The sequence below is a fragment of the Lepisma saccharinum genome, chromosome 23 (assembly GCF_977018435.1).
Source record: "Lepisma saccharinum chromosome 23, izLepSacc3.1, whole genome shotgun sequence".
Taxonomy (NCBI): Eukaryota; Metazoa; Arthropoda; class Insecta; order Zygentoma; family Lepismatidae; genus Lepisma; species Lepisma saccharinum.
Window position 1 is genome coordinate 36678919 of NC_139251.1, and position 12329 is coordinate 36691247.

At 37.6% G+C, this 12329-nt stretch overlaps 2 protein-coding genes across 2 annotated transcripts; one reads left to right on the forward strand and one right to left on the reverse strand.

Moving 5' to 3' along the window:
• The first annotated feature begins 471 nt into the window (after positions 1-471).
• On the forward strand, positions 472-2428 carry LOC146005466 (histone-lysine N-methyltransferase SETMAR-like). Its single transcript, XM_083144709.1, has 2 exons — positions 472-664; positions 1914-2428. The coding sequence occupies exons 1-2, from the start codon at positions 472-474 to the stop codon at positions 2426-2428; spliced, it is 708 nt and encodes a 235-aa protein (XP_083000835.1).
• A 222-nt stretch (positions 2429-2650) lies between these two features.
• bif (protein phosphatase 1-binding protein bifocal) lies at positions 2651-10647 on the reverse strand. Its single transcript, XM_083144710.1, has 2 exons — positions 8110-10647; positions 2651-2893 (listed from the first exon to the last, which is right to left on the reverse strand). Exons 1-2 carry the CDS (start codon positions 10348-10350, stop codon positions 2651-2653), a joined length of 2484 nt encoding a protein of 827 aa, XP_083000836.1. The 5' UTR covers positions 10351-10647.
• Between the last annotated feature and the right edge of the window lie 1682 nt (positions 10648-12329).

A 12329-nucleotide genomic window follows, 5' to 3' on the forward strand; every position in this document is an offset into this window, starting at 1 on the left:
TCCTTCGTGCAATGATTGGTCATTCTAATAACCAACATATTTTCTCAGTAGTCACATATTTGTTTACCTTAAATTCATTCTTATGATAGAAAAAGTGTTCAAAAATATGTAAAAAAATTAAAAATAATAATAATTGATTCAGGACTTTCACTATTATTTACATGAAATTACATAACTTGAAGGTACAAAATATCACTAATTTTCCACAAATTTTGGCTAATCATAACAATGGCCATATGATGCGTGCAGCTACAAATGATGCTTAGATGAAGGGACACTCACTAGAAATCTACACTGGGACTTGAACAATGGAACCTTTGGTGGTACAATCAAGAGTTGACAGCTCAAAGTACTCTACCACTAAGGCTGCATGTGATTATGAATAACACCCGTCTCCCCCCAATTTTCTAACAATTTCCATGTCAAATCAATGTTGTTCAAATCAGTGGGTACCATGTCAATACATAATGCATGGCACAACAGGCCTTGAGAGCCAGGACCTATGTACCAACTGCCGGCCTCAATCACACATGCCTCGACAGAGGTGTGGAGACCAACCAGTTACGGGGTGAAGTGTGGTCGGCGAGCCGAACCCCGTCGTTGTTGAAGGTTTCCATGACCAGGTTACCCTACTCATACATAGATCTCCAATTTACTCCTACTGGTGGGTGACTACCGGTTCCAGTGCAGCTCATTCAAATGTAAGATACTCCCAGAGCCATTAGTCAGACAAGCATAAACTGATTTGCCATTCACATCATGATTTTTTAAATTGGTAAAAATAAAAATACACACACCTAAGAGTTGTCCATTTAAAAAAAAACAACAAGTGACTGGCCAACACTTGCACATTAGGGGAGGCATGAAGATCATAGTTTTAATCAACATGAGACCAGAGTCTTCGTGAACAAAACTTGTGTGTTTAGCTTGGTTATATTAATATTATTACTGAATTTTTGAATAGACAGTAATATTTCAAGACTTGAGGTTTTATCTTTTTTTTCTCAAGGGTAAACATGTATATGGGGTATTCCATTGTCATGGGTGGAACACCCAGACTACATCTTTGGCATTAAAGTAACTATTCTACTGACAGTTAAACATCTTTTCTTCTTAAAGTTTCTGTGCAATGAATTATGAAACAACACTGTTGATTAAACATATCTACCCTTAGAATATTTTCCCAGATTCATAGCTATATGTGAACAATTTTCTGTCATGGGTGGGGGAGATAAAACACTGCCCCTATAGCTAATAAGAAAATTATTTTAATTTCTGTGAATTGTCAAATGATGAAAAATTAATTATTTAAGACAAAGAGAGAAGGTAATTGACCTTTGAATATTCTAGTGAAGTTGAAGGGGAAATGTAACATTTAAAGGAGAAATTAATTGCTTTTTGGTGTCACGGGGTGGGGCACAATAACTTCTACCTTAATTATGTATAATAGCCCTACTTATTCAAATGACAAGTCTAAATTGATGACACATGCAGCACATAATTTAAATTCAGAAACTGAGGGGGCACTTTGACACACAGAAATAAAGTATGTAACTTATGTTAACCCCTCTTCAGTTTTTCCATAATGACGAAGCAACCCCAACACCAATGATATGCACCAAGTTTGAACTTGGTGTTCAACAGCCACTTTATAATATACAAGGTAACCAAAAAAGTTCTTGCCGTTTTTTTAACACCACATGGGAAGAAGTGATCAGTGATAGAAAAATATGTGTGCCATGTGCCGGAATAGTGGTCAGGGTGGGAGTGGGAACATTGGTCTTGCCCAATACAGACACATTGCACACTCATAGCAGCCATAGCTTGAGCAGGGGCGAAGAGAAATCGAAGTGTTGAAGCAGCTCCTTTGGGGTTGTCTGCTTAATGACTTTAAGGTGACTTGTCCGGAGCAGAATCAAGTTGCCGAATATGTCAAGCCTTTGAGGGTAATGCTGTGAATGAACGCACCTATAGGAATTGGTTCCAGAAGTTCAGGTTGGGAGATCTGTCACTTTGTGACGAACCCAGCAGTGGCCGACCACAGGTCCTGGATGATGAGGCCCTGAAGGCAGCCATACAGGAGGACAGCAACCTAAGGTGTGGTGAGCTTTCCAACCACTTCCAGGTTTCCGATAAAACAGCCAGACTGCACCTGCATCACATAGGAAAGACGTTCAAGTTGAGTAAGAGGGTACCTCTTACACAGTCAGAAGGCAAGAAGCAACAACGAGCGACAGCCTGTTTCTCGTTGCTTTCTTGGCACAGCAACAAACCCATATTCGGTCGAGTGCTCACCAGTTACGAAAAGTGGGTCCTATATGACACTCCCAAGTGTGCCCGACATTGGTTGTCAACAAGGGACTTTGTGCCTCACGCCACAAGACAACCTTCACACCCATGCAAGATCATGCTTTGTATGGTGGACTAGTCACCCAGTGGTGCACTATGAGCTGCTACCAACGGACCAAACCATCACTGGGGACCTCTACTCGCAGCAGTTGCAACGTGCGCAACAGCATAAGGAACCAGCATTGGTTAATCGCAATTGTGTACTGCTTCTTCACGAAAATGCCAAGCCGCATGTGCGCGGGTGACCAAGGATACCATACAGTGACTCGGCTGGGAGATACTGTGCCATCCGCGGTACTTTTCAGACCTTGAGCCAACAGATTATCACCTCTTCTATTCCATGGACAACCACCTTCGTGGGAAATACTTCACAAATGAGGCAGACTTGCGGCAAGCGCTCACGGACATCTTTCCGTCCGAGACCCCGAGATTTATCGCCAGGGCACTGCACAGCTGGAGGCATGTTGACAAAAGGTGCTGGATGCCGATGAGGATTACTTTGAGAACTAACAGTATGTGACGTTCTTTGCATATCTTTTTGTTTCTGATGATCAAAAACAGCAAGAACATTTTTGATTACCTTGTACTCAGATATTTAATGGGAAATGGACTGAGTTTAAAGAAGGACCCAAACCACGGTGCAATGTGCATCCACCTGGAATCAAGCCTGGAGCTCCTTCATTACAATGAACAATGTAACACTATGCCATTCCAAATACAGGAAACATATTGAATACACCATCAAACCACCCAATCATCAACTACTATAATCCCCTTTTTGTGTGTTACATGATTCCGCAACAGGAAACAACTGCAGTGATGTCATTTAGCAGCTGTTTATTACCCTTAGGTACAGCTACACTGTTGGACCTTTGTCTTCATCCCCATGCACATTGAAAAGGTCACTTCATATCAGGATTGCCAACTATCGACAATGAATTTAAGAGCGACAAAGTTTGGGCATTTTTAGCCGTGCAGTGTTCATGGGATGGATAATATTAAACAAAAAAAAATACAAATTTGCATATTTCTTAATCCAATGATGCTGCAGAAACAAGCATTTTGTTTATCTTGTGCAAATTTCAAAAACGCTTTAGAACTATACTCATAATTATAGTTGCTCCTTACTCGTCAAACCCGTATTATATGGGAATGAATTTCAATTTAGTGCTCTTGATTCTTAATGAAATATATGGGAAACGGGAGGATCCAAAAAAGTTAGCATCAATATGGGAGAGTTGGTCACCTTGGTTTGTATACAGGCTACCTTAGTAACAATCTCAATGCTATCCTTATCAGCTATTGCATGAAATATTTGCTTTTTACATGGATTTTATCTGTATCCAGAGATAAATGTAATGGTGGAACATATTCCATGATCAATGTATGGCACAGCATTCAATAACATAGCCATAACTCATAAAAACTGATGAAATGTTTTTTTTTCGGTAAACATCAAAACATGTAACAAAAAACTATATAGATCACACATATTTTCTATAAAGTGGTAGTTACTTTACTAAATAGTGTAAATCTCAGTTACACACACATTAAATCTAAAAGGGCCCCAATATTTTTTGATAAAGATAATGTGCACACATAATTGAAAGGCTCGGGTGTAAAACATGGAGACATCGGTAATTTTTGAGATACAAATTAAATGTGCCATCCTTCAATTTTAGAGTGAAATTGCCATGTCATGTAATTTGCATTGGACTCTGCGAAGCCTTGTGAATTGGTAAACACAACACGAAAATAACTTATCTACAGTATAGCTTTTAATAACCTTTTTTCTTAATGAACTCAGAAATGACCAAAATACCACTTCCATGTTTTACACCAGAGCCCTTCAATTATTAACCATGTGAAATGAAAACAAGAAATAAAGCAACACGAAATGAAATAAAAATACCAATTAATGGTTCACAGTTGTAATGCCCTGAACATTACATTGTACTTCTTTGTTATTTAGTTAAAATATTGTATTTGTTAGTTTTCCAAGTTTGCAAATATTTATTTCATAGACAACTAGTGTCAGATGAACAAATAGACTAACCTTAATGTGCCAGGACCTGGCAACATTTAACAAACGGAGAGATTTATTAACAAGCAAAATATACCATAGCAATGGAGCAATAGTGGTAGAAAAATGACGAGAATAATTGCAATATGTGGTTTCAAGTTTATAAATTGCTGTTAAGTGCATTTATCCAAAAATAAACCTTATATTAAGGTGATAATGTAAGTTTGGTAAATTTCTCGTATCGGACAAACGGCTGAAATTTGCTAGTTCATTTAATTTGAATATTCGTACTTACGTATTTTGCATTAAGAAACATTGCTGAAGGTGGCATTTCGATTATTTCACGGAAATAAGCTCTATTTGCGACATATCGAGTAAATTTTCTTAGTTTCTTTTTGCCTTCGGTAACACGCAAAATGGCAGTCACAGTTTCACTATCGTACTCGGCATGCAGTGTTTCCACCCCACTGCACCCAAAAATACCTACGTAGCCCCACAAACCATTTGCGGAAACGTACCTTCTTCAGTTACAAAAACACGTGTTTGAAAACACTGACCGGGATTACGTCATTGCACACAGGCTACAACTACCTGGAAGTAAATGGATGCAAGAGCTTTTGTGCATCGGTCACACATTTATATCGAAAAATAGATGATTTACCGGCCAAATTCAATGAATGATGCGAGAAAAACTTCCTCGAACTTCCACAAGTATAAAGAAACTGCATTCAGTAAGTAATTTCTCCTGTAAATTTGAAGAAATCAGTTTGTCCAATACGAGAAATTTACAGTAAGTTCTGTTTACCACAATCTGTGATTACTGGAGTATTTTGTCAAGGACATGAGGAGCGAAGGGTATGTATAAGCTGACTGAAAGATATGTAACACAGTTCTGCTTGTGTAAAGATTTCTGCACACAAACTAATGTACATGTTGTATAAATTGCTGCTGTCTACAGCATTCTTCATGCATACAAAAAGTTGTATACACATGCAGGAGATGAAGCTAAGTGTGAAATACTAGAATAATCAGAACTAACAATTCTAACCTACTAATGTAAGCAAATAGAGCATGACAGAAAAATTGTTCTGCACAACAAGAAATCATTAAACCTGATCACTACATTCTTACAGACATGTAGAGAATCAGATTGATACAGAAATTTCAATGTATCACTTGAATTACATAATCAGAAACCTTCGTTTATTCATGTTATGTGTATTGAAGTACACACACTGTACAGAGGGAGTGGAACAATTATGGAATTTAACTGACACCAAAACAAAACCAATATTGGTAACATCAATTATATGAAAAACGGTGAAAATCTTACGAAGAACCTAAATAAACAATCTTTATCAATGTACGTGGCCATGAGCATGCCTCCGAAAAAAGCCAAAAGTTTTTCACAGTTTAAATTAATTTTATACACAAATATGCTAATCAAGACTGGACCTACATTTTTAAAGTGAGATCAAAACCACTATGTGCCTCCACCAAGAATTGAACCTGGTCCCACTTGTTTACATGACAGTGTCAAAAAAGAAGCGACATATCAGAAAATTATCTATAAAAATAAGATTTTACTGAATTATACAAGAATCTTTACATAAAACAGATCTGAGTTCTGACTGTAAATTTTTTTGTAATGTTTACGGGGATGTTTGAAAGAATTTGCCTATAGATCATCGATTCTTAACCTGCTGGGCCCCGAGGGGGCGTTTGGTGGGTCACGAAGTCTGGCTCGAAAATTTATTTAATCCGTCTTAAAAACACATTACATATAAATTACTAATTGTTTTATCATTTTAAATTTAACCCGTGTTGTACGTAGTCTAAATTCTACATTTATGTTATTCACACTCTACCATTGCTTTTTACAGGCATCTCTCTGATGTTTAACTCAAGGGAATTGAGCATCTGTTGTTTTCAGGTCGGTTACAGCAATGAGTTCTTAATTATGTGTGTCACATATATGTCAACTCAAGGAGTCGCTTGATATTTCCGACCACCTGTGTGTATGCGGTTGCCATTGGAGTGTACGTTATCATCATTTCACATTGTGTTTAGTTCGATGTTAGACTAGAGTAAATTAGTCTTTTAAATTTCGTAATTTCTTTTCTAGAATGAAGTATGTGTAATTTGTTTAAGCAAGCGTAAAAGAGCTTCTTAAAGCACTCGATGTTAGCAAAAACATGATCTTAAACTGGATGCACACTCCTAAAAGTAATTCTGCCGGGCCCCATGAAGTGTAATTTTCCTCAAGGTGGGTCCCGGACTGAAAAAGGTTGTGAAACCACTGCTATAGCTAGATCATAAACTTCATGAACTATTTTGAATGGGCGGTGACAGTAAACAAAGCAATTATTTTCACCAAGTTCACAGTTCTAGAATACTGCGAGAGTGAAAAAACAATCAATGCATCAACTAATTTGTTACACTTAATCCAGCATTATGAATGTGGAAATGCATTTGAATTTGTTCAAAAATTTAAATTAAAATTAATCACAAAAACCTGCTCATACACAACTCCCAACAATGACTGCTCAAGAAAACAATGCAATTTAAGTACAAAATGTACTCAATTTTCCCGGCTTTCCCAGGTCTTGTGGTGTATTTTCAAATTTCTGAAATTTCCAGGATAGTGGGAATCCTGTACATGTCACTACACAACAGAAACTTAACAAGAAAACTGACTTTGTTGACTAATTGAAATCCAGTTCATCACAATTTCAAACAAATGCATGTATATGGAAATTATCGCTGCCCCTCTCTCTCTTATGTAATGCAAAGAAACAAATTTCTTGCATGTTTAAAGATAAACAACTTAGTCCATTCAGTCTAGAACTTTACATGCTAATAAAATGAAAGAAGTTTATTCAATGTTGATCAAAATAAATGCATAAAAATATATTTACGCAAAACATCTACAAGAGAAGCTTGGAGAAAAATTTGAATTGTGTGTACACTAATCCTGGCAAGCCCAAAACTACCCAATTTCATGAACTTTTCAAGGGCTTTCAATGTTTTTACAAAATGTTCTGACTTTGTCAGTCAGTCTCAGTAAAAACGCTGCCATATTGGTACTCAACCGGAACCTTTGGCAGTGAGATTGTGAGTCAGCACTACACCAATGCGGAAAGTAAAAATGATCCCTATACTTCTGTGCACTTTCAAATTAATTATTACCACTATGGTGGTTTCTTTGTGTGCAAAGGAATAATGAAAACAACGGTACATAACAGAATATGGAGAGACAAAGTCCAACACTGTCATTAATCCTTGTACATAATATGCACAACCATATCACAATGGAGAAAATACATTAAGGAATCATACAGTTTACTAATGCCGTATTATACATCACTCCAAGCAAGCTGATACTATATTGTAGGTTTGTGCATGTTACTCACTATTAAAGGAAATAAATACGTTAAATAGTGTTGATTAATTTAACTACTTACGTGAGCGAGTATGGAGTCTTATTAGGACAACGTTTCGGAGGTCAGACTGCCTCCTTCATTAGGTTCGTGGATGTTTCTAGGCACAGAGCATAGTGCCGCGTAAAAGAAGTGTTGCATGAGGATTTGGTTAAGGTTAAAAACACTTACAAAAACTCTGCCATTTTCCAACTTAAAAAATCTCAGCATGTTAAAAACTTCGTAAAACTACTGATACTACACATGCAAATTAATTTACACAATAGTTCGAAATTAATGTAGAAAAGTATAACTCACCCTTGATCTCCTTTTCAAGATAAGACCATCATCTTCTATGTAATCTGGAACCTTTTCTCTTGCCACAAAATTAAATACCATGGTATTTTGTTTCTGATGCCATGGTTCTTTATCCCACAGTCGAGGGCCTTTTTCACCTAACACAATCTTGCTCACAGTTTCTTCCAGCACTTTTCCCGAGTCTGTATTCGACAGTTCCTTTTCACTATTCGAATTAATAGTGTCTTCCTTGATATTAGTAGTCGAATCGACAGATTTCACTTTGTTGATTAGGTTTTTCTCTATTTCACGCTCCGTCAAAGGAGATGTCTTCTCAGCTTTCGTTATGGGTTTAATAACCCCTACTTGTTTTGGTGTATCTGACTTTTGGACCCTGTCATGCTTTTCTAAACCTGGTTTTTGCTGTAGGGATATTACTTTTGGTGGAACAATTGGAGACAAAATTTGCTTGTTTTGTGATGAGGCATTACGTTTCTCATCGGAAGGCAAGTATGACTTCGCTTCTTTATTATTCTTATTGAAATTAATTTGGACAGACACACCATCCTTTCTTATATTATCCATTACAACTTTAGATACCAATTTGGTGCCAGTTTCTTCATCTTCATTTTCATCATCCCACTCTGGTTTCAACAGTGTGGTGTCAACATTCCCATTTGTTAGTGGAATGTTCACATTTCCATCCCCATTGAGGAGGGAAGCTTTATTGTCTGGGCACTTTACGACAGGACTGTCATTACATTTTGCAATAGGTGAACCATCATTGCTATCAACCTTTACAGGATAAATAGCATTTGTTCCATTTACGGGTATCACAGAAGAGGTATTCTGTTGTGTGTTACTAACGGGTGTTTTCTTTGGTGTAACTATGGCACTAACTGGCTTTTGTCTCTGCAATACAATAGAACTTGGTTTTGGAGGAAAGCTTGGCTTCATAATTGGTGGCTTGGGGGCAACTGATTTACCATTCAAATTCTTATTAGCTACTTTTGCGGCAACGCCAGACTTCCTTGATATCCGTCGTGGTGATGGTTCAAAAATTCTTACAGTTTGCTTCACTACATCTTGGGGTGGCAACTCATCTTCTTCCACGCCATGCAAACCATTGGGTAGTGGCTTACGCTTCTGTACACCATTGCAATCACCATTAATTTTGTTTCCCTCATTATCTGAATCTTTCTTATTTTCGATTATTATTATGTCCTCATTAACTAACTTAACTGGTAAATCAAGACCGGTCTTCATAGTTTTCTTTTCTCCATTACAGTGACTAATAAGAGATTGTTTAACATCTAATTGTAAAAGAGCTTCCACAGACCGAACTCTTTTCAGTGAATCCCCTACCATACAACTTGGCCTATGATAGGAGTTCCCATCGACACGTTTAGTAAATAAATTACGAATTTTACTGATATGATTTGGTTGTTGAGAACTTAAGTCTACCTCATCACTTTCAAGCATATTTTCTAGGCTGGTTGCACGCCTTAGATTTAATATCGAAGGCCTATTACCCTTTTGAGTTTCCCGTAATGTCATGCTGAGATACTTGGATTTTAGTTTTTTAACTATACCTGGTCCGTACTGTAATTCTTCACTGGAGTCCGAATGATACTCTTCATGGCTATTTTCGTCACTTTGCACCGAAACTAAACGATTCCTAACAAAAGGCTGTTCAACCCTATCACTCCCGGTATCCTTTTTCCCACATTCTCCATCTGGGTATCCTGTCCTCGAAGCACCAAATTTCTTCTCTTCACCCATTTTCGATTTTGACGTTTTGACGAACCGATTAACTTTAATATTTGGATCGAATTTTTCCTGGAGTGCCACTATTTTGTTTTCCACTATTCCACTGAGATCACTTGATTCACACTCGATGGTTTCCAACCGCATGTTACCGCCGCCCCACACAGCTCTTGGTTCACTGGCTGCTCTGAACTTACTGCCCCGCCCCGCCGTCTCGCAGCCTGGCTTGACCCTCGTCTGCGAAACATGGAGGTGAAAGTCCCCTTCTCCTGTGCCCTTGTTGGAGGCTAACGTTTTACGGTTTCCAGCTCTGTATTCTGTGTGCGAAACGGTTCCGTGACGACTGCTGCTGCTGGAAGTCGGAACTTCCAGCCCCTCTACCTCTCTATCGCTGAAGGCATACTTCGAAACGGCGCATTTACGAAGAATAAGCTCCCTCTTCCACTCTGGCAGGGTGGGATCTACATCTTCTGGATACGTAGCCCTTTTCAACATACTCTTATCACATCGGTAACCGCAACTTCCTCCGTCCTTATTATGAATGTTGACATGACACACGGCACAGATGCAGCCAATGACAGCCACTCGCAAGTCACGGCGGGAGGGATTTCGAACAGTTTGAAGGACGGAAATGCATGCTTCGGTAATATACGCAGCACTGCAAACACTTTTCTTCAGGACCAAGTGCGAATTTTTTGCCCGAATTAAACGTTTCCTTTTCAGAATGTAAACAACACAGCAATAAATCTCACCACGTCGCCGTTAATTCTCAAATTTAAATCATCCAAGCAGAAAATGTAGCGCACAGCGTAACTTGACGTCAGCTGGTTATTCGTACGACATCTCGTGGTAGTTGGGCGAACTAATGGAAACAACAGACGATTTACATGCGGCGCCACGCTTTAACTAATGTTACATACTGATTGTTAAGGATAATATAAGTGCAATTAAAGTAAAATAATTATTTAATGATTATGAATGAGTAAAATGTTTGTTTATTGTATTACATAAACAAGTCCATTGTTTGAAGTTTGATTTCTGAAGAAAGGTTGATATTTTATAACGCTCTTCACAACAGTGAATATTTTCGTTATTTACTTGTGCAATTAACGTTCGTTTTTCTGCTCCTTTACGTTAATGACAATAAATAATGATTAGATTAATTAGGCCAATGCAGTTATTTAAATGGAGATATCGGGTTTGAATCTCCAAAATTTATTTGATTCAAAAAAGTACCTATTAGACTTACCATATGCTGTAAAACGAAATTGATAAAATTCGTTCTCCAATGCAATTATTTATCTTGTTCTTCGTGCGTTACAGTAATTAATGAGATCACACAATCACACTTGAGAGCGCGCTACGAGGCTAGGGGTCCCAGGTTTCAATCCCGTCCCGGGCATGGATATTCTTTGCGAGTGTACATTCCTCAATTTCATCATAAAATAATATTTTGGAACAGCAGAGAAATATAAAAAAAATGTATCTAAAAGAATAACCATTGAAACTCAGATTCCGGGGGTATGAAATCAATTTTTGTTCACTAATAAAACAATAACAAATAAAATGAGTTGGTATATATTTAAAACTTTTAAATAAAAAAAATTGAGAGCTCTAAATACTATCGGCTTCATATTTTATCACTAGACTTTCGTTATTTGTATATTTTCCCTAAAGTTCGTAATGTTGGTTACTTGATTTGGTATATTTATTTCGCTTTTCTTACACTTTTGGCTAATCACAGTGATGATAGCTCGGAATATGGTATGTTCAATTTGTGTAATCATGTCACATGTAATATATAATTATTATATATACACAGTAGCGTTTTGGTCTTATAAACCTGTTGTTTTGAACATTAAAAACTGATACACGTTTTCGTTTTAGTAAATAAAGTTTAAACATGCTTTTTGCAGCCTAAAATACGTCCATGCTAGGAGCTCTGAATTATCCTGCCATCTGTTGGTGATCGATTTAGAAAAGCTGGTTCTCCGTGCCATCTGTTGTGTAAAAGTGAAATTATTTTAAAAGAGTTGAGATATTTGGGTCATCTTCTGCGAAAATTTACCGACACACTGCACACGAATGGGATAGAACTTCTAGAGTGAATATAGCGATTCCCGAAGGGAAGCTTTGAAGGGGGCATCTGTCTATCTGTGGATGAAGGAACCACACGATCTGTCGGCCGCTAGCAGAAATAGTAGAAAAGGATTTCGTGTTTATTTTTTTCTCAACATTTCCACCACTGTGACATTCTAAACACTGATATAGACTAACTCAGTTACTATCAAGGACGTATTTAGGAGGAGGCGTCCAGGGAGTCCAGACGACCCCCCCCCCCCCTTTCCGAAAGATTTACCAAATACTAAAAATATACTTGTTTAGCATTTGTTGTATAATCGGTGGTTATTAATTTCCTCTGAACTAATTGGAAGGCAAGGATTATATTGCAATCATACGGCTTTGAAGGACAG

Excerpts from the sequence above, each read along its gene's own strand:
- LOC146005466 (XM_083144709.1), top strand. The coding sequence starts at position 472 with ATGGCACAACAGGCCTTGAGAGCCAGGACCTATGTACCAACTGCCGGC. Across the intron at positions 665-1,913 it reads TCTCCAATTTACTCCTACTG|AATCAAGTTGCCGAATATGT; the intron begins GTGGGTGACTAC and ends TGTCCGGAGCAG.
- bif (XM_083144710.1), bottom strand. The coding sequence starts at position 10,350 with ATGTTGAAAAGGGCTACGTATCCAGAAGATGTAGATCCCACCCTGCCA. Across the intron at positions 2,894-8,109 it reads TCTTGAAAAGGAGATCAAGG|AAACAAAAAGATATGCAAAG; the intron begins GTGAGTTATACT and ends TTTGATCATCAG.